The sequence below is a fragment of the Uranotaenia lowii genome, chromosome 3, assembly GCF_029784155.1.
Source record: "Uranotaenia lowii strain MFRU-FL chromosome 3, ASM2978415v1, whole genome shotgun sequence".
Taxonomy (NCBI): Eukaryota; Metazoa; Arthropoda; class Insecta; order Diptera; family Culicidae; genus Uranotaenia; species Uranotaenia lowii.
The window spans coordinates 86,169,963-86,193,602 of record NC_073693.1 but is presented as its reverse complement, the minus strand read 5'-3'; the positions used below and the strand labels follow the sequence as shown (position 1 = coordinate 86,193,602).

Here is a 23,640-nt window from a genome sequence, read left to right as displayed (position 1 = left end):
GCTTTTTCAAACTCTCATATTTTGAAGAATTTGACTCAAAAGGTTGCCGACCACTAACCTATATGAATAATTGAAAAAAGTCAACATCTAGGTAATTTTTTTTTGCAATACCTAACAAATGGAAACTTCCCAATATTTCTAAACTAATTAGTTGAATTATAAGAATGAGTAATATAACCTGTTTTTCGATTGAATTAAAAACAACTTCAGAATTATTTTTATTTGCATTTTCGTCAAGGGTAGTCTATCTACAATTTCATCTGAATTTCTTTGATGATTGTGGCTAAGTAAAAATTGAATTTTATTTTATTTAGATCTAGGCAACGAAAACAGTATTCAATACACATTGTGAAAATTCAAGTTGATAATTTAAACCTGAGATTTTTTTTTCAGATGTTCTTTTAAAGTCATGATTCGAATTTAACGGCAACATAAATTTTCGATCCCGTAAGTAAAATATTCTCTATAAGCAAAATTGTGTTTTCTTTTGTAAAGGTTTAAGAACTGTTTCATTTTTAAAATTTGGATTTTGTAAAATTTTAACAGACAAGTCAGAAAATTAGCTCGCCGGTGGATTTTAGTCCTTATCACTCAAGGCCTAAGACATTCCATTAGAGGACTTTGACAAATTGATACTAATTTTTAATTGTAAATTTCAGTTTGTAATTCAACAGACCATCTGTACTGAAACTCAAATCATGACACCAAAAATGGGCAACAAAATTTAGAATTTGAAGCTAACCATTTTATCTTCAAAATTCATTTATCGAAGTAGCCAAGAAAAATAATTTTAGAAAATTCTTAGAAAACTTTTTTGACAAAACTTTAACTATAATAAAAAATTTAAAAATTAAGGTCTTGATTTAATCATCAAATTTTTCTAAGACCGCAAGTTATTTTGCTCACGGTGAAAAACTTCTTAACTTTTTCCAATTCTGTTTAATAAGGGAATATCAACGAATTTTTAAAGAAGTTTCAACCAAAATTGAATGTTTGATATTTGGCAGGCTCCAACAAATAGGTTTAATTAAATACAACCTTTTTTAACTTTCTTCTGTAATGTCAGCAATAAATGTTATCCAAGTTTTAAAACTGTAGAATGCTTCATTTTTTAACTTATAAATTCTAAAGGGTGATACGGCAAAATTTGGTCAATATCAACTTGACGTATTTCTTGCATTTGCATTTAAAAAACCTGAACACCCCTTATTTTGAAGGTGTGTGTGTGTGTAGAATGTTACTCCTATTTTGATTTTGGAATTCATTCTTCAGTTGTCAAAATGCCGTCCAAGGAAGAAGAGCAGCGTATCAAAATTTTGCTCGCGCATCGCGAAAATCCGAGCTACTTGCACGCAAAGCTGGCAAAATCGCTAAAAGTTGCCAAACCAACCATTACAAATGTAATTAAAGTGTTTGGGGTACGTTTGTCGACAGCCAGGAAGTCTGGATCGGGGGGAAATCGAAAACCGGAAGCCGCTGAGACGACAAAGAGAGTTGCCGGTAGTTTCAAGCGAAACCCTAACCTCTCTCTCTCTCCGAGATGCCGCAAATAAGCTGGGTGTATCGTCTACAACCGTGCATCGATGTACACGACGATGCTGACGAAGTTAGACTGCGCAGTAATGGACGACGAAACCTACGTCAAAGCCGACTACAAGCAGCTTCCGGGATAGGAGTTTTATACGGCAAAAGGCAGGGGAAAGGTAGCAGATATTTTCAAGCACATGAAACTGTCAAAGTTCGCGAAGAAATATCTGGTTTGGCAAGCCATCTGTACCTGTGGCTTGAAAAGCAGCATTTTCATAGCTTCCGGAACTGTCAACCAAGAAATTTAAAAAAACCTGAACTGAATTTGCTCCTAAATTGTGTAACTGTTCTTTTTAAATCGTGGGACACCCTATATATTAAATATTATATTTAAAGTTTTCGGCCTAACATTACTTGATTTTTTCGATTGGGTGCGATGTAGATTGTTATGCAAGATTGTTGCATGCAAGTCTTTGTACATTTGTTTCAATTTATTGAAAATTTGGATTATTTTTCATTATCCACTCCCCCCCCCCCTCGTGATGTTTCAACTCCAAGTTAACCAAAATCCGCTGACTATAGGAGCAAACAGGGGTCTGAAATTTCTCTACACTGAGTGAATATAGTTTGATGCTGAGTTTGAATGAATGATTATTTTGTCGAAAAGTTTTTTTCGACAAAATACTAATTTATCTACCAATCTATAGATTGGTTCCGTTTGATTGTGCTTGCATGGATTAGTACCTACAAACAATATGAATGAAAAACTCTAAGATCCGTATAGCTAGCTGTTCAATCCACAAAAGTTACCCCCGTAGTTATCTTTCTTTCTTTGTTTTCTATGTTTTCATTTCTCTCGATATGATATAGATGCAAATCGTAGCTGACGAGTTATGATGATTTGCCAAGAAATGCTCAACATAACATATACAAAACAACCCAGAATCACACACAATTGGTGCCGGGCAGACTGGCTGGACTGGCTGAGGCATGGAGGGTAATCGAAAAACATTGCACGCTCATGCAAAAGTGCAATTTGTGCATGTTGTAAATGAAATTATGAAAAAGTAATGCTCATTCCCAAACCACCCTCTGATTTGTGGCACCCACCCACCACTCATATGCTTACGGGCATCAACCAATAGAAGGGCGCGTTCGTTCGTTCATTCGATTCGTTCGCAAAATCATTGCAAAAGACCGGGAGAAGTTTTCCGACCGAATGGAGACGGCCAAAACGGATTCGGTGTGAGCTGTGTTTTTGTGAATGTGTATAGTGAAGGAGAGAGATCAGATCGAAGGAAATCGATTGTTTAGTTTCAATTTTTCCGATGAGTTTTTCTTGCCAAATCGGGGAAAGGGGCAGGTCCACACCTCATGCAATGCAGCAAGTATCTATCTAAATACACACAATGCCAAACACGAATTTAAATGTGAAAATCTGTGTGGCTGCTGCTGTTGTTGTTGTTGTTGATGTTGCTGACGGTGATGATGTAGATTGGAAGAAGAAAAACTTTAATTAAGTTGTTCGACTTTATTGGCGGCGAACGAACAGGCGTGTGGGTATTTTTCCGAAAGTGGTGCTGTTGTGTAAAACTAACCTCAGGTTACTTTCGGTGCATTGTTTGGGGAAAATTTCCTCCCATGCAGTTACCTTTTACCTTTTCCTTGGTCGGTGTTCCAATGTTCGAACGTGCAGTGCAGAATTTAGAATATATTCATTTTCTTGTTTATTGAATTGCTAAGTTTATGGCCATAATCGAATTTGGTGTTGCGCTTTTGTACCTACATTAGGCCTTGAGCAATGGCTCGGTTCATTTTGGCAAGAATATCGATCGGAAAACCAAAAATGTTGTGTCAACAGAGACACTAGGGAAACTTTTATCAGAAGCTTTCCTCGTTTTCAGACAAATTATCTAATGGTTATAAAAAGGATATAATTACCATAGGTTGCAGGTGGTGTGCAGGCTGCATCTTTAAGGAGGGTTGAACCTGCAAATTGAAAGGAGAGAAATATGTGGTTATGATGGTACAAATTTAAGTACGCAGTATGCTCTTAATTGAAAGCATTTATATGAACTAAAAATCATTTAAAAAAAGTCATTGGTTAAGATTTTTATAAGAAAACGTACAGAGTGTTTCCTATAAGTTCGAATATTATCTGAAGTAATTGTAAAGCTATGACATGTTGTATATACAATAATTTGAGGTACGATCTTTTCTTTTGTATCGCTACTTTCACACAGCACAACTAATGGTATATCTTTCGATGTTATGCTGACTAGCAGTTTACAAAAGCAGACAAAAAAGCTAACAAGCGTAGGTACTACATACAGTGTCGGACAATAGAATAGGACCGCTCTAATGCAAAACATTCAAATCACCTTTAAACTGCCAATTCAAATATAATAATATACGACACTTAGCGGCAAGCACTTATTGTAGTACGCCAACTTTGTATACTGCACGTTTGTTGCAATCAAAGCAACCCGTTTGTTCTACTCGACCAGAAAGCTGTCAGAAGGTGAAAAAAGTCGCGTCATAAAATACGACCAGCTCATCATTTTCAGCGCTCTAGATTTGAAGAAAAGGTGTTGTTTTCGCTGTTGTTTGTCCATTTTTGTGTCCTGGTAAGTATTTCCCATAAAATTAATCAAGAGTAAATCATGAAAACAAGCAAAAAATAAAGATTTCCTTCCTCCTACTCTGTTTTCAGCGAAAAAGCGATGGGTCGGGCACAGCACTGCACGGATGTCAAGCGAGCGATCATCCGGAATCTGTACAAGGCTGGCAAAAGCCAACGCGAGATTGCCGACTACTTAGGAATGTCGAAAACTTTCGTTTTCAACGCGCTTTACAGCACCGGCAAACGGGAACTGACCGGCCGCCCCCGCAAAACGACGCCGAAGGACGATTCGGCAATCAAGCGGGCCTCGCAAAATGACCCTTTCAAAGCGTCCAAGCAGATCAGAGACGAGCTGAACTTATCTATGAGTTCCCGGACGGTTCAGCGACGGTTGGCGGAGAAGGGACTAGGAGGAAAAAGTCCCCGGAAGGTGCCGATGCTGACGCCGGAGCACTTGAAGGCGCGGCTGAAGTATGCGAAGGACCACTTCGATTGGGTCAGTCCGGAAAAGGAGAAACTATGGAGAAATGTGCTGTGGTCGGATGAGACCAAAATGAACCTCATTGGCTCGGACGGAAAGAGTTGGGTCCATCGCCCACTCGGCTGTGCGTATATGCCCCAGTATACAAATAAAACATTCAAACATGGAGGAGGTAGCATCATGGTGTGGGGGTGCTTTTCTTGGTACGGGGTGGGTCCATTGTACTGGATCGGAGATTATGGACCAGCATCTCTACGCCCAGATACTTCGGGAAGTAGTGCTGCCACACGCCGAGTGGGAGATGCCCCTAAAGTGGCAGTTCTAGCAGGACAACGACCCCAAACATACCGCTAAAACGGTTAAAAAGTGGTTCCAGGATAATAAGGTAGACGTTATGGAGTGGCCAGCACAGTCCCCTGATCTCAATCCCATAGAGAACCTATGGGAAATAGTTAAACGTAAGGTGTACACCGAAAATCAGAAAACAAGCAGCAGCTGTGGGAGAGAATCCAGGCGGTGCGGTACGCTATCCCGGTGAGAACGTGCTAAAAGCTGGTGGAGTCGATGCCGAACCGGGTGCAAGAAGTGATGCGTAATAAGGGTTATACCACCAAGTACTAACCCTGCAAATCGATCACGGTATGAATTTCCTTTTTTTAAATTTTTTTTACCATGAATTCTAAAGCGGTCCTATTTTATGTCGCGTTATTTTAGTCAGTAAGTATGCTTAAAACGCATTTTTAAATAAAGGACAATTGTTTTAACTACGGATGATTTTAATTTCTCCGAAGAATGGAATTTACAATTCGTAAATGGTTTGATGCACTTAAATGGAAATTTTTTTTCTCAAAGTTTTGTCACTTTCTGTTTTGGATTGAGCTGTGGTCCTATTCTATTTTCCGACACTGTATGTTTGCCATCATCAGGATTTTTTTAACGACTATAAACACGTACAGGATATCAATGAAACCTGATGTTTCCTTGAAGAGATAGATTCCTTATACTTCCCAAGCAACCAAAAGTTCGAATATCACTTAAGGAACGAACTAATAAGTTCATATATAGCTGTACAAAAGTTCTGTGGAACTTTTTTGCTGTTCAAAATGCTTTTTCGAGGTCCATGGAACTTCATTCTTCATCAATTTTAGCCAATACTCCAAAAAAGCTTTAAAGTACTGTTTTGGTTTCTGTTTCTACTTTTTGGGAACTTTAAAGTTTGTATGAAGAAAAACAATCTACTTGTTACGTACTTCTAATTTTTTTCAAAATCAAGTAGCTATCAAAGGGTTGCAAGTCTTTTTGTACAGCTCAATAGTTCGTAAAAAGTCTCTGTTGTACTATTTTGTAAACTTGGAAGTTTTTAATAAGTCCCAACGGGCGTTCAAAAGCAACTTCGTATTAAAGAAACTTTGAAGTAGATTTAAAGGCTAAAATCTACTTTTTTCTAACTTCAACACGTGTTTGCATAAATAAACACATCGGTTACTTGGGAAACAACTATATGAAGTACACATTAAGTTCCGGAAGAACTTTTTAACAGCTTGAAAGTGGGAATTAAGTAGAAATAAAGAACCTGAAAGTCGTTTTAAAGAAAATCATCACCTCGAGTAAAATCGTTGCCTACTCATGATGTACATATAGGGCAACAAGTATGGATCTCAACTTTCAAGCGGTGAGCTCGGGTTCGAGGCTTGGTAAGAACATGTTTTTTAAATGTAATGTGAGTTAGTAACAAATATAGTTGATTAATATGAATCAAAATAGCAGACTTGAGAAGGCAATTGAATGAGCGGAAGAGTTATTTTTTCGATTTTTTATGCTGCTTATAAAGTGGATTTTGAAGCTGGTTAGAAGTTGTTTGACGATTTATGCGAACTTTTTGTCAACTTTAAAGTTCGTTTAGCTACTTAAAAATTGAGCTGAAAAGAAGTTATATTAGCATACTCGATTAAGCTGATCAAACCTGATAGAGGAATGTTATCCGAACTTTTGGTTGCTTGGGTTAATTCTAAGCGTACATCTTTCGAGGATATGAATACATCTCACAAATGCTAGAACCAACAAACCACAGGAAATGTATTATGTGTGCCGTGACCGGGATTCGATCTCATGACCATTGTCTTAGAAGACTTAAAGGCAATCATCTACGGCCCGGGATGCGGCTTAATCTCATGTTCATTGGGCGTAGCAACCTTGATATCTAGCCACTACGCCAAGACCGATGGTCCCAGTTCATCAGATTGACTTTAATCGGATTTATTGTTGATGGTTGATGTTATTGAGAATAAACTAGTTAAAATGTTGAAGAGTTGACTCATAAAATAAATTACTACTGGCTTTCAACGACATTTCAACCATTTGAATGTTAATTAAATAGGCACCTTAAACATAAAATTTTATAATTTCTACTCAATTGATCCATTAATTTTCACTAGGGTGGATCTGAAATAATTAAAACGAAAAAATAGAAGATAAATCTTTTAAGAAGTCAACTTATCATCATAGAATTATGTCATGCCTGGACTTGACAAAATATAACGCTGAGATTTACACATTTAAATGATTCGAAAAACAGAAAAGGCAATGATAATTAGGAAAAAGTAAAAATGTCGAAAGCCACACAATTGTTCAAGAATTTTTCAATTTATGAAAAAAATGTTTTTTGGTCAATTTTGTCATTTTTGTCGCTAATGTATTTTTTGTATTTTTGTCATTTTTTTCATGTTTGTCTTTTTGTCATTTTGGTATTTTTGCCATTTTTTGTCATTTTCATCACTTTTGTCATTTTCGTTATTTTTGCCGTTTTCAACATTTTTGTCATTTTTGTCATTATTGTAATTTTTGTCATTTTTGTCGATATTTTTTTTAAATTTTTTCATTCTTGTCTTTTTTGTCATTTTTGTCATTTTTGTCATTTTTGTCCATTTAGTCATTTTTGTCATTTTTGTCATTTTTATCATTTTTGTAATTTTTGTCATTTTTGTCATTTTCTGCATTTCTGTCTTTTTTGTCATTTTTGTTATTTTTGTCATTTTGGTCATTTTTGACATTTTTGTCATTTTTGTAATTTTTGTCGTTTTCGTCATTTCCGTCAATTTTTTTTTTCATTTTTGGTCGTTTTTGTCATTGTTGTCATTTTTGTCAGTTTTGTCATTTCTGTATTTTTTTTTGTCAGTTTTGTCATTTTTGCCATCTTTGTCATTTTTGTCATTTTGCCATCCTTGTCATTTTTGTCATTTTTGTCATTTTTGTCATTTTTGTCATTGTTGTCATTTTCGTCATTTTTGTCATTTTGCTTTTTTTCATTTTTGTTTTTTTTTTGTCATTTTTGGCATTTTTGTTATTTTTGTCATTTTTGTTATTTTTGTGATTTTTATCATTTTTGTTATTTTTGTCATTTTTATCATTTTTGTCATTTTTGTCATTTTTGTCGTTTTTGTCATATTTGTCATTTTTGTCATCTTTTGTTTTTTTTTTGTCATTTTTGCCGATTTTGTCATTTTTGTCATTTTTGTCATTTTTGTCTTTTTTTTCATTTTTGTAATTTTTTTCATTTTTGTTATTTTAGTCATTTTTGTCAGTTTTGGTCATTTTTGTATTTTTGGTCATTTTTATAATTCATCATTTTATGAAATTACGAAATGGATCGATTTTGAGTAAAATTGTTCAATGATAACTAACAAACCAACATGGAAATCAAAAACTGATTTTGAATCTATTTATTATCCTCCATTCAGCCAAGGACTCAGATTTTACCTAGGTATAACAGATTCAGAGGTATCTAGCTTTAAAAAAATTCAACAATTTTTGGAAATTTATAAAGATGACATTACAACTACATATTCCTGAAACAGATGAAGAAAGTCTTTCGGTATTTGATATTAAAGATTTTAATTCATTTAAGCTTTTTTTTGAAGGCTCTAAAACGATTGAGCTTATAGTCTAAGAAATATCTAAGATTAAATGTGGGTTGAAATTTCTTAAACACTTGCGCCAAAATTGTCGTATTTTGCAAAATTAGAAAAAATAGACAATAGAAAACTTCAATATCTTTTTTCCAGAAGTCCAAATAACTCACAATCTTCGGAAAAGTTGATCATTTGTTCACGATAGACTTTAAATATTTTCACGTAAACTTTCGTCTCAATATCAGTCTTGTAATAGTTAAGTTGCGTCCCAGAAATACTCTCACCCAAGTCTTTTCTGTTGGCCATCTCAATTTAAAATACCTACCATTATCGAATTGGAAGCGTCAGTTTGTAAAATTCATTTTTCAATTCAATCCCTTCGTATGGAGCCCAATTTGAAAGATAAATCTCAAGCTTGTGGTAAACTTGTTCACATCGCCAAAATGATCAATCGATACCGAGCCTCAATCACCTAAAATTACTCAAAATTCATTATGTCCTTCCTTCCACCAATGTTGCACCCTCAGGCTCCTCGCCCACCCATCGGAAATCACTCGGAAATAATCAATTAACCAAATTGTATATCCCCCTGTCCGATTTCTTCCACACTTTTCCCAACCTAAATAAACCGAACGTGTAAATGATTATCCGATAAAACCACCGAACTGAGGCCAACCAACAATTGGTCAATTGAATACTTTTTGTCGGGCCTCGAATGCCCCCTGCCCAGAGCCCTTCCGGTTTCCCGAAAAACATTCCACCGAAATGCTGGAACTTTTTGCCGGTGTGCGTGAATGCAATTTATCATATCCCTGTGCTGCTGGGACTGAACCTGTGTGTCTGTGTGCAGGTATGTGTGCCTGCGTACCTGTGCATGTTCCAGGCAAAACGTCGAAAATCACACCTGCCCCGAAACTGTGCACGGAAGTTCGCCCCAACAAATGCGGACACATGCTCTCACAAACACATACACGCACACACCCAAACAGAGTGCACAAAAGTGTTTGGCGATCATAATTGGTGCCACTATTGTTTTATTTGTTGCTTTTGTGCTTGCGCTGATATTTGCTGTATTTTGATGCAATGTCAGTTGTGACGGCGGCGGAAGGGGGGTGTGGGTGGGAAGGAGGGTGACGCATAAATCGAATGAAGTGGCGGCACTTTAGGCACACACCTACGCATGCACACATACACACACACACACACACACACACACACACACACACACACACACACACACACACTGACAGACACATCCGAATACACAAAAATTTGGTCATCGAAAGGCCAGCGAGCGGGGCAGCAGTTGATCAAAAAATCAAAAATGATTGAATCAACTCAAGTTGATTTAATCCGCGGGAGCGTTTGTAGCGATTTGGGTTGGTGTTTTATTTTTATTCTTCTGGGGAATCGTTTGGTAGAATTTGATTAAAATTTATCCATATCACAATATGGACTAAATATAAAGAGAATAAAAACGCATACTTCTTCAAGTAGATATTGTTTTATAAATAAACGTTCTAAGCTCATTAAAAAACTAGGTAGGCCTCGTCGGAGAGATTTTGGAGACAGTAAAGTTGCACCCTTTTGCTTAATAAACTGTAAACAAATTTTAAAATTTAAACGAGATATCTTCAAAATATTTAACAAAAATAATCATTTTTAACTGGTTATATCTTGTTAGTTCGGACGAGTTCGGTGGCCAATTGTGATCTTCATAGTGTGAATTTCAAAAGCAGTAAACCAAAAATGAAGTTTTCATACTAGAGGGAAAGTTCATATAACGCCCCATGTTGCTAATACGCGTCACTCGTGTTCTGAGTAATCTGTAACATTTTAAGCCTGCAAAATATTACCAATTTGATTTAAATGCCGTGATTGGCCATGGCAAGTATGAATTTTTCCTTTAAATATCCCTGTTTCGTAAAAATTTAACAACTTAGGTTTTTCTTCATTTCAATCTAAATTTTAAAACACTTTTAATAAGGTGTCACCTAGCAGATAAAAATGAATAAAACAATATTTCCTGACACATCGATAGAGGAGAATCTTAACTATGATTTTATGCTAAAAAGTCATACTGAACTCACTAAGATATGATTTTTATGGGTAAGTTCATGCGCTCTTTATAACGCTCCGATCATAATATGCTGAAAAAAGCATTAACTTTTCAAAACGGCCAAATTTTTATTCAAAATGAACAAAAAGTTAAAAACCTAATTTCGAGCGTGACTTAAGCCCAAAAACTTCTACTTTTCATTTTTTTTTAATTTTGATTAGTCCTGTTTGATTTCCTTTCCAGTCAAAGTGGCTGAAAGTATTGGTGTGTTTTCAGTCTTCGGCTTCTTTCGAGTGTGTTCGGCTGCTAGGCGCATAATGAACATACAGTGGCACGTTTTTGCAACACAGTGTTGTTCAGTGGCATTAAATATGGTTTTTAAAAATCGAATTTTTAAAGCAACTAGATGAATTTGAGTAATAAAAAATGATCAGAACTTGTAGAAAACACTTTTTTTTCATCGAGTACACTCATTTCTTACAAAAAATGTACGAAGATTACATAGCAAATCAGCGATTCGCTTAGTTGAGGCATAGCAGAGCATGTTTCCCTAAATATGAAGATCGCAATTGGCCACTTTGGTTGTATATTATTCGTATACTTTTCTAATTGCAAAACTGTAAAATATGTAACCAAACTCGCCGAATTCAGAAAATATTACCAGTTAAAAATGATCAATTTTGTTAGGTATTTTTAAAATATCTCGTTTAAACTTCAAAATGTTTATAAAATATATTTACCAACAGTGTGCAACTTTACTAACTACAAAATTCTCTAGAACATATTTCATACGAAAAACCACTATCAAAAAAGTTATGTTGAAAAAACTGAAAATTGAAGAATTTTTTTTTACTGTTTCAACTTTGAAACGATTATTGATAAAGTAATGAAATTTTTGGTAAAGTTTCTAGAATTGGTACAAGCTAAAAACTTTTCTCAGATTATAAAGCTCTAAAATGGATAATAAAAAAGTTTGTTTTTCTAACTCACTGCTAGGTGGATTAATCATTTTTTTAAAACTAATTTTATAGCCTTTGTTATGTTGGTCATTTGTCTCGAAGACACTATAGGCAACTATGTGTATAGGTCTAAAACGCATAGTTCCGACAGAAAATAGTTTTGATCGCGTTTTTCATGTTTTACCCTTGTGTGCGTCGCTGGTGAACTCACAGATGAACACAAACTTCCGACAATTTAGTACTTCATTATCCTTGTTCGAAAGTCGGGAGTCCGGACTTCCGAAGTTATATTTAGTGCTGGCGCGATAATATGCACGGCAACACGCTTCTTGTAGGTTAATTCATGGGTTTCAAAGAAACAATATCGAATTTGCGTAAAATTGGGTAAACTATAACATGTTCTAAACTCGATTTTTCTGCATTCAACGCTCAACAGCTCGGCAAGCCTCTTTCTGTTTGAATACAAGCTTTTCAAAAATATTTGTAAATCGATTAAGAAGTCCAAAATCTTTAGCCTACTTATGCTTAATTATGTTAATTAGTTGAACATTCTATTTGGTTGTGCTATATTTCACGTTGATTTTTTTAATTAAAGCATCTTTTAAGGTTTGGATTGAGGGTTTCTAGAACCAGTCCCATGATTCCAATAAGTTCGTTGATTTGCCCCGCTCTGATGATTACCGTAAACTGGGATTACTTCGATCACAGGGGTAACCTTTATCAGCATGAAATTTTTCCAATTAATCATCAAAAAATTAGAAAGATATTTTTTAAAACATCTATTTTTCCAATGCTCGCGAGCAAACACTAATTCTCCTGATGAAATTAAAGCATTTTTCAGCAAACGGGTTTTTAAACTTTTTTCCTTTGTATACGTACAGTAGGCTAGTTCACTTTTGGCCTGTTTTTCGCTGATCACAATGCCACTTACAGGGTTTGATCCTTATTCATTTTCAAGTACCCTGACCAAATTTGAACTCATTTGAGTAAGCTTCCAGCGTGCGCTAGGAGTTACAGTGAAAAGGCCACCTTTTCTAGTAAATTTGTGAAGATGTGCTCTGTTAATATAAAATGATGGACTGCGATTGGTATAACAAGCATCTGTATGAAACTGTTTTACATAATCGACTAGATTATCCGAAATCAAGTTTTACCTTTATGCAACCTGGAAGGATTGCATACAACTTTATCAAAGCATGTGCAGTGGAGAAAACTAGAATGTAAAATCTTTTATCAAATCACATTTTTTGCATAGATATTTGTTTAACTTTGCTCGTATTGTTGCGATAATAAAGTGATATCTGAAAGGTCATAAATAAGGCTTTTTAAGAAAAGATTGTACGGAAAATATTTTTTTATATTTAATGCTAATACTCTCAACTTGTATGTAAATTTTCTGTTCAAGGTGGTAGTTTATGAATTTTTAAATTTTTTCGGTTAGATTTAGTCGATTATCTAAAACATTGGTGGCCAACATTTCCAACTCGCGGGCCAAATTTCATAAATGAGATTGGCTGGCGGGCCACAAAAACAATTTGTTCTGGAGTATTAAAAACATGTAACAGATTTTTTAATACGCTCTGAAAAAAAAAAACAATTTCCTAGGTCACATCGTGTATCGATTCATCTTAGTAAAACATTTTTGTTACTTGCATATTTTTTACAAATTTTGCTCCATTTGAAAAATACTAGAAATATTATGCAATACGAAATTAATTATCCCTCCCAAGTAATGTATGTATGTTTTCAAGGGATTTAAAACCTCATCGGTTTATTCATCACAAAAATGTCAAATCGCTTGACTACAATGGACATCAAGTCAATTTGATGGTCCCCAAATTGAGAAAAAAAAGTTAGCGCCCATTTTCCAAAGTTTTCAAGTTCACCGTTCTCCTTAGAAAAATTTTATGGACAAAATAGGAAAAACTGTACAATGGAATTGTTTAAAAAAAGTAACGGTCAGAAGCTTTTGATATTTAAAAGAATAATTATTTCAACGAACTAAAGTTATATCAAAAATAATATTGATTTTACAAAGTATTTACGTTAACATCAACTCAATACAACTCGTTTCAATTTTTCCAGTATCTCGATTTGATAAGTATATTGGGAAAGACTTCGTTGAACAGGATGAATACGAATTTGAACATTTTTCTAAAAAAATAGTTCTTCTGGGAGTATTGTCAGTATAAAACCGGTTCTAGTTTAATTCTACTACCCAACTGTAAAATCTGTCTAGTTTTTCATTATTGATGTACACAAATACAAAGCACGTTGCCAATTAAAATATATTTGGATTTGGTTTAATTTTTAAGAACATACCCTGTTCTGGAAACCTGAGCAAAATATTACAAATTGGAAATATTTACATAGAAAACTTTCGATACATACATATGTTACATAGTTTGCAAAAGTTATAAAATTTTTATGGATGATCGAAGGTTTTGAAGTAGAATTCAAGTTACGAATGGTTGAAGATGTTATGAAAGTATAATTTCAATCGTGATGTTGATATGGTTAAGTGATTTAAAAAAAAATTAAACGATATTGATAGGGTCTTACTATCTTTCTGAGGCTATCCAAACTCCTCAATATTAAAACTGGAGTCCGCTTTAACGCTCTTCATATCAATGGTTTGTAGTAAACAAAAATGTGTGATAGAATTTACAGATAATGTGTCAAATACCGTTAATTTTGATAATTTAAAAATTGTTATTTGATTGTTGTTTTTCAGTGACAGTAACTTTTTTTGTAAAATTATATGAGGCCCTTAAAGCCAAATGGGTTTAAGTGCAAAATTATCGATTTTGAGTAAATAACGCCAAATGATTCTTCAGGTTTCAAATTGTATGAGATTTGTTGCAGATTTTTTGAATTTTATTCGGATACCTTTACGTTTGACAGAAAATTCCAGAAGTTTGAAAAATGTATGGAAATTGGCCAAACACAACAATTTAAAAGCGTGTATTCTCGAAATTAGTTTTATACACTTTCATTCCTGCTTAATCATTTCAATGAAATTTTTTAGACCTTTGTTTTGAATTTAGCTAATGTTGATTCAGATATATTTATCCAAATAAAAAGGTGTTTTTTATTTGAAACAGCTCTTATATTTATTCAAATGATATACGAAGAATAAGAAAAAACGTTCAGTTCTTAGAACATGGCTTTTCCAAAATTAGCTTCGCGGGCCATAAAAAGTTGGTCGCGGGCCACATGTGGCCCGCGGGCCTTGGTTTGGCCACCCATGATCTAAAACGAATTCATACAGATGCTTGTCATACCTATCACAGTACACTATAAAACCATCACTTTATATCATAATAGCTTTCTAGAGCACATCTACGAAAATTTTCAAGTTTGTTTGTTTGTTTGTTTATTTTATTTAACGACCATTTAACAACTTAGGTCATTCTGGTCGGTAAAATTTTCAAGTAAAATTGACATTTTTCATTAAAACTCCTAGCGCACCCTGGAAACTTACTCAAATGAGCTCAGATTTGGCCAGAGTATTTGAAAATGAATGAGGATGAAAGCCTGTAAGTGGCATTGTGATCAGCAAAAAAACCGAAAAGTGAACTAGTCTAGACTGCACAGCACATCCAATTATGAAATCAAATCAAAAAATTATGAAATCAAATTGCGCAGGAAGTCTTCCATGAAATTCGATTGCAACTCAAAATCATTGTCTATTTTCCTCAAAATGGATTGTAAAATATCTTTTTTCTTTTCTTTATTTATCGTCTTATTTTTATATAAACCATAGGTGGTATGAACAAGAAAATAGCAATTGCTTCGATAGCTTTTACTTAGCTCAAACTCTAGAATGGCAAAATTTGAAAGCATTTGCTCAACTAGATATGAAAGAGCAGAGTAGGACATTTACTTTCAACCAGCTCCGGATTAAAAATATGCATGCCATTCGAAGTATTTGGCTCACAAAACTGCTCAAAAATAGCAAAAGCAATTACTAGAGCTATCAGTCCATGTCACCAGAAACGTTACGGCATACGACATTTTGACAAGTTTTTAATTCATTAGTTTTAATTTATTTCCATGTCAAAGCCTCCCACTGAAAAAAGTAGGTATTCTTATAAAAAAATTGTTTCATGTTGACCTCCTTTGATTACGAGATCTTTGTTTTAAATTTGGCTTATTTTGAAATCATAAAAATGTTACCAACGATCTAGATTTAGGCGCTTTTCTTCTCCAGAGTTTTTGAATGTACACACTACCAAAAAAATCTGTAAAATTACATCACATATGATGTAAATAAAAAGAAGCATCATATATGACGGAATATTCAGTGCTAGTTGGAAATTACACGCCAGAAAAATTTTGCAACGTGTAAAATAAAAAATGATGTAAAATTTAGCAACGTGTAAAATAAAAATAATGTAAATTCAAAAATCACTGAATGTTGGAAGAAAAACTTTCCAATTGGAATTTGTTTTGTTTTATTTATTGTTAATATGATTCAATACTGGAATTTTCACGTCTCTTAATAAAAATAAAACTCATGTATAATTAATATGATTCATTTTATTAAGCGGCAAAATTTTTTTTAACACACATTATATTTTATTTCTTTTATTTTTTCCGCGAAGTACCGGATCCAATGTTGAACACCGTGGATCCGCTTCCAGAACCGCATCCCTGCTTTTCGGATATCTCCGGGAACCATCAACACCGATTAACTTACTCGCGCGCGGGGAAAATACTTTGGCGCACGACTTGACTTAACAGTTTTTGTCACATTTGTCTGGTCTTGTTCTTCACAGTTTATAATTTTACATGACATTATCACGTTCAGTGTATTGTAATATTTCATGTCGTGTAATTTTGAGAAACTTCCGATTCAGTGTTGTTGAAAATTTCATGTGACCAAAAAAAATTGTAAAATTACATCACATATGATGTAACGAAAAAGAAGCATCACATATGATGGAATTTAAAGTGCGAGTTGAATATTACACGTCTGTAATCTTCAACAGACGTGTAAAATTTGAAAGACATGTAAAATATTAAGACGTGTAATATTTAATTCGCACTGAAAATTCCGTCGTATGTGATGCTTCTTTTTATTTACATCATATGTGATGTAAATTTACATCAAATAATCGCGTTCCGTGTCAAGTTATATTTGTGTCATTAGAATTCAGTGCTGTTAAGGATTCAACAGTTTTTATTTTGTAAATTTACATCAATAAATCGCGTTCCATGTCATGTAATAATAAAGGTTTTCAATTTCAGTGGCGTTAAGGATTCAGATTTTTTTTTCTGTGTACCATAAAATAGGGAGGATAGGTTAAAAATAAAATAAAATAAAATCATTGAAAATATTACAAAAAAAAACTTTTTGAGGTATTTTATCTTGTAATTAGGGTAATTTGAACATATTTTTTTATGTTCGAATTATCCTGAGTTACAAGATTACTAGTTGTTTTTTTTGCATATTAAGAATTTATTTCTTTACACTTATTTTTAAAAATATCGTATCCACAGCAACTTTTACTTCTAAACTGATAGCTTTGAATTGTTGAATGCATGGTTGAATATTACTTTCTGTATACAAGGTACACTTCACGGTCTTTGACAAAATTGTACAGCAGAAATTTCCTTTAGAAAAAAAAATCTAAATTCGAACTTTAAAGATAACATGGTTCAGATCCAGATTTAGAAGAGAAATCATTTTCTTTATTTTGAACAAAATGTAAAATTTTCCCATACTTATCTGAAAGTTATATTTTTAAAATCGAGCATGATATTTGAATCTAAACGCAGCTTTTAAGACCTCAGGGTTTGAGAAATTCAAAAATAACCTCAAATTGACTTAGTCTGATGTTGATGCATACAATTTTTTTTTTAATTTACTCAAGAATTTTCCAAGTTATTATCAATTTTACCCTTAATTCAAAAACAGATATTTGTTACAAGCTTTTTATATATAGATAAATAGATAATACAATGTTTCAAACAAAGTTATTTTTATTATTCATCATAAGCTTGCCAAATTTCCCGGTTTTACCCGGACATAGAATGACCGAATTTTCCCCCGATTTTTTCACTTTTTCAATAAAAATAAGGTAAGAAGAAATTAAAATTGAGTTATTATAATTTTTGATTATTGCGTCCAAAAACGATTTTGTTAGTGAGTTTTATCAAAAGAATCATGGCCGGTGTTTTGGAACAATTTAAAATCTGTTGAAGTGTATTTAAAAAATAAATGTTTTTTCTTCTTAATTTTTATTGAATAACTCCGGAGTTTTTATCAAATTTGCCCAGATATTGCCCATGAAAATTTTGAATTCAAATGCCCGGATTTTGCCAGGTTAGGTAGATAAAATTGCCTGAATTTGCCCGGCCCGGATGCGTGGGCTATAAATTCTGGCAACCTTTCACATTTGGTCAACTTTCCGCTTTGTCTCTTTTTTTTGCAAACTTGGTGTTATTTGTTGTTTAAATTCAAGCTGAATTTTTTTTTTAAATTGTAGAACAACCCCTATGGAAAAAAGAAGGGCCACACTAGTGAAAATGAAAGTTTTATATGCATTATAAAGTTATGAGTTGTGAATTATATAAAAATCTAATTTTTAAACATTTTATGAACCCCCGGAGTACTGAAAAGTCCCAGCCGTTTTATGCCATTTCTAAGTCATTTGGCATGTCTTAGTCAGCAAAATGTACCTACCCACAAGTTTGCTTTTTAAAAAAAAATTTATTATAATTTTTCCCATTCATCCATTGTCATAAATGTATGTGTATATGTAATTGAGTTGAGATGTAAACGATTATTTAACATTAAATAAATTTCTTAACATAATTGGAATTTGAACCACGCGCTAGCGCGCTTTTAGCTGTTAGCGATTCATGCACATTTGGCGATTTAAATTTACGATCGCTAACATTAACTAAGTGAGCGCTCTAATTAGCGGCGCTAAGTTTCAACGACAGAAAAAGAACATTTTTAGACTTGAATCCAATCACGTGATTGTGGATATTCCTAAAAGTCTTCATTTTAAAACTTCCTGTTTCATAAAAGTTCAATATATGAAGAGATTTTTTAAGATAACTCTTATTTCGAAACAGGGGAGGGGAGGGAATAGTATAGGGAATAACAGGAAAAAAAAGTTCAACAATCAGTCACTACATTTATTTGGCTGGCGCTACAATGTTGTGATGAACCCTCTACCTACAAAGTAGCATGACCCGAGACCATGCAAGTATGCAAATGTGTCCAACGCTAGAAGGCTTTAAGCTACGCAATTTTTAATGGATTGTAAGTTGCACTACCAGTAGTAGCTAGTGGTTGCCGGTTAATAAAATCAACTAAGAAGGGCGGTTTTATTTGAACCGCTGCACATGATTGGCTCCTAGCCGGTGCTGCTAAATCAAAACAGAGAGTAGAAAATAAAAACGCTGCACTAGAGGGCGGACACCGTTTGCCTGCCGTACGAAAGGGGCGGATGGGTGGCCGGGGTCACGAGAAATGCCAAACGACCGAAGGTGTCGACCAAACATTTCCCACCCATCACAATCGAAAGGGGGCGGGGTCGGAATGCACCACAGCAGAGCAAACACAATTCACTCGAATCGCGCGCGCGAATTGGCGTGAGAACTTTTTCCCAAGCCAGGCCGTGGCAAAGTGCCAAACTCAGCTCGGTGGCAAGCAAGTAAGAGGCAAGTAGCGCGCCGGGGAGCATTCGACCGACTTTTAAAAACAAATCACGGCTTGATTTGGCGTGTAGTTTGTGTCGGTTTTGTGGTGTTGGTAGATCAGCGCGAAACGGTAAACATGGGGAAGTCATCGAAAAAAAAAAACGCGACGACAACATGCCTCTGATCCACCAAGTCAACAGCCAACTTTCGGGGTAAGGGGGGATGTTTTTATGCAGCCGGCAGAAGTGTATTTGTTTACGAGACAGCGACCGACAAACGGTGTGATACCGATGATGCACTCGCGTGATCCACACGTGACACACGCAATGCAATTCGATGCCATGCAGATACACGACGCGCTTCCACCGTCAGGCGTCCGTTGTCTGACCGTAGGTACACGCTACGCCGAAATTTGCTTTACCGAATGGGTTTGTCAATTTTTTACTCTTGTTATTCACCAGCTCTGGAATGCCCCCAGGCTTCGGTAGCTTGGCTTCATATCAACAAAATCGTGATATGTTAATCGGTGCGAGCTTTGACAGCTACCCTAACTGTGGTGTGTGTCCAAACGTCCGGAGGGTTTGAGGCGAAGTGTTAATTTCTCTGATTTGTTGTTGTAGACCGCTGTCACTCGTTTTGTGAATTTTTGTTTTGTAAAAGATTATCGCATCTTGAAAGGTTAAAACTAAGACTTGTACCAGTTAGTATTGGGTTGTTTTCTTTTAGACCTGCAGCGCCTCTTGTTGTCGCACTAAGAAACTAATGACAGCGTTTTGATCTGGAAGCTTTGTTTATCTAGTGGTGAAAATATCGTTAGTATTGGTCGCGTTGAAAAGTTATCGAAGGTGGTAAGCGAGACAAAAGAAATAATTATGCACAACCACGTTTAAAACCCTGCATGGTTAGGAGTAGGAGAAATGATCGCCAAGGCTTTCTAGCTCCCGAGATCAGCTAATCCCGGGACAAAAATTGCTAACATTAAGGAAAATGCTCCTGATAGATTAAAATTTCGACTTTTCCGATTTGCTTTGGTCCCCCTTTTGGTGATGTTTGAGGGTCAAAAACCGAAACTTAGAGCGCTTTAAGGCACTCCTAAATCAAGTCCGATTGAGCATCTTCTTCTTGATTTTGCCTGCCCACCGAATCATAAAAAAATATTGTTGAAATGTAGTCTGCTTCGCGGTCCCTTAAACACCCTATTATACGGCTCGCTCGAGCTCATAAGTTTGACATGCATGATGTAAATAGTTCAATCATAGTTATTTATTTATGGAACAAGTACATTACAGTTTGTATTGAACGCAAAAGCGCAACTAGTGAAACTGGAGTAAACAAAAATCAAACAAAAGTTTAAAGGACATTTTTTTCAATTTGAACAAAGATCAAATTCTATGGATCCAGTAATTTATGAGTCCTTGAATAACACAGATACAAATTCTACCTATTTTTCTAGAGATTTTAGCGATTTTTACTGAACTTCAAACAACTATTAAACGCTGCAAAAAATCATACCTCCAGTTTTCTGATATTGTAAAGACTGTAATATAAACTTTTGAATACAATCAACGATAAAATCTTTGACTTGTTCCATTTGGAGTTATCGTAGCTCGAAAAGAGTCAGGAGAGACCTAATAACTTCAAAACAGAAACAAATTTTGGTAATCCGTTTTTCACAAAAGATGCGCATCATAATATTCTGATTCTGATTCCTTGCCTAACAAATATTTTTGATAAAATATTATCCTCAAAAGATACAACGAAAAAACTGTTTTTGTATAACCACCACCCTAACGTTATGAAAACAAAACACCCCAAAGCTTTAATTTTAAAAGACAGATGTTTGATGTCTTCGACAAAGTTACATGAATTATCTCTATTTTATCACAGTTTGAAAATAATTTTCATATCTCAGATACTTTATAAACCACTCTAAAATAATAAAAGAACCATTTCTCGAGCCTTAATCCCTTTCCATGTAAATTTTGGTTTAACTTCTTCACTAAATTCGAAATTCTCGAATAGTACCAAAATTGTAAATGAGCCTTCCTCCTCCTTTTCTATATCTTCAATGGAAGAATGGAGGAATTTAAAATAATCATATAACCATTTTTTTTGGGCTTGTGATATAGCTCAGTTGGCAAGTCTGTTGTCTCCTGAGCCGATGTCCACGAGTTCGAGCCCAAGAGTAAATATCGAACACAGTTGTACCGGATAGTTTTTCAATAACGATCCGCCAACTGCAACGTTGATAAAGTCGCGAATGCCATAAAGATGGTAAAACGACTATAATCGAAACAAAAAAAAAAAAAAAAAAAAAAAAAAAAATATAACCATTTCTCGTCTCACATGCTCTACATGTACTCTTAAAAGAGTACGTATGGTAAGCCTAATTACCATACGTACTCTTTTAAGAGTACATGTACTCTTTTTCGATCGAGAAATGAGCGTACTCTTCTTTTTGTAAAATCTTGCGGAATGTACTTTTTTTTTCGTTTAAAGACATTTTATTAGAGAAACGAACTTATTTCTTCCAGTTCTTAAGTTTTTGCTCCTACGCACGAGAATTCCGATAGAAATGCAACACTTTATGCATTCATGGTATGGCACGGTTCTTCAGTTTTCTCTACTTTGTTGAGTATTCGAGTAAACGACGAATTAAAATGAAAAGCATCACAAATCGATTAAAACCTATATTTTTCGTTAAAAACAAGTTTGCTATTTCATCAGCAGTACTTTTCTTTGTTTTTGCCTTTGGAAGGCGTCGAAATAAACTGTGCAGTATCAGCGCCTTTGAATGTTTTTTTAGCGCCCAAACAGTTGGCAAAAAGCAAAACAGCAATTTGAACTCTTCTTGAAATGCAACATTTTTTCATGTTTGCGATGTTCTCTATCTCTATCTCTTCGAATAATCCAACAACTCTTTGACTTTTCAATACAAATTTGAAAGAAAATGAACAAAAACGATAACTTTCAATTTGTAACAGTATTAGAGATGTACCGAATATTCGGTTGGCCGAATATTCGGCGCCGAACACCGCCGAAAAACCGTTAAGCCGAATATTCGGCTCACCGAATAGTTGAGCTATGTATTCGGCCAAATAGGCCGAATAGGCCGAATATATACTACAGACTTGAAAATTTTTCAAATGATTTTCTATAATTTATAAAATATCCTGAAGGAATGTTGTAAAAGCTATACAATCATTGAAAACTTATGGTTTCAGCAAAACATCTAAGGTGTATCCGCGTATCTTTCACTGTAAATCGTACAGGAGAATGCTGAACGATATCGCTTTGTACTTTGATAATAGTTTATTACAGATTTTCTGGATATATTCAGGCTTGCTCATAAATCCAGTTAAGAATCCAGATAAGTCAAATCTGGCCGGGATGTTCAGATATTGTTTAAAACTTCCCGAGTTTTGCTCGGGTTAGTTATGATTATTTGCTAAATCAAATATAAAACTTAAATTTCTCTTTAAATTTTTTCAGACTCGGTGTTCAATAACTATTTTTCGATTTAAATATATACTTGAATTTTGCCCTTTTTGATTTTGTTTTCAAAAATCGTCCTGAATTCCAGACCGTGTGGTTGAAAGTATGATATACTTAAGGTTGAAGATCATCTATCTTTTCAACAACTATTTTGAAGATATCTTGCTCAAAATCGACCTTCATCTAATTCAATATCAGCATTTTCAAATGCCTTGGCACCTGTTTCGACATGTTTTATCCCAGATTTCACATGAAAGCAATCTATTTGGTGATAAACGCCTAGAAGCGACTAGTCATCTGATGTCTTATCAGTTATTGATAGCATTTCAAAAATCAGAAGGACCTCTACTTTGAAAATATCTTGCAATACATCATCCGATAGTATCATCTAGTTGAAAATAATCGACTTAAAACATGAGGGGCATTAATATGGAAGAAATAGAAAGCATTGAAATAATCGCTTAAGTTTTTTAATTAAAAACTCAATAGAATATTCGACCGAATAATCGGCCGAATATTCGGCCGAATATTCGTTTGGCCGAATAGTTGAAAAGGTCAATATTCGGTATTCGGCCGTTCGCCGAATACCACTATTCGGTACATCTCTAAACAGTATTATGCATGCAGAAAAAATCCAAAATACGAGCGCTAATAATCATAGCAGCTTCGCTTACTAGCGACAAGTCGCAAATGTCGCGATATTAAAATTATTAATGACGCATTGCGAGTTTCCTAGGAGACTTTAAGCATGCTGTTGATGGCCTAGGAAAAATGTACAGTAAATAACGTAAATAATGTTCGAATACTACATTCAAATCGTCTACTGGACTGAAAAAAGAATAACAAACCTGCGAATGACATGAATCTCGCTAGTAAAAAAGCGTCGCTAGTCCTACTGTCGCTATTCGGTTTGGTGCTATTCACATAAT

The 23,640-nt window shown here is 34.6% G+C and overlaps 1 protein-coding gene across 2 annotated transcripts in view; it reads right to left on the bottom strand.

The window, feature by feature from the left end:
- The window catches only part of LOC129756412 (protein bric-a-brac 1), a 469,121-nt gene that overhangs the window by 26,296 nt on the left and 419,185 nt on the right, over nt 1–23,640 (bottom strand). Inside the window, exon 3 of one of the 2 annotated variants that reach the window (XM_055753284.1) lies at nt 3,469–3,516. The exons of the other annotated variant lie outside the window; for it this stretch is intronic. Within the exon in view, the coding sequence (XP_055609259.1) occupies nt 3,469–3,516 (48 nt within the window). The remainder of the gene's footprint in view (nt 1–3,468; nt 3,517–23,640) is intronic. 2 annotated transcript variants of the gene reach the window in all.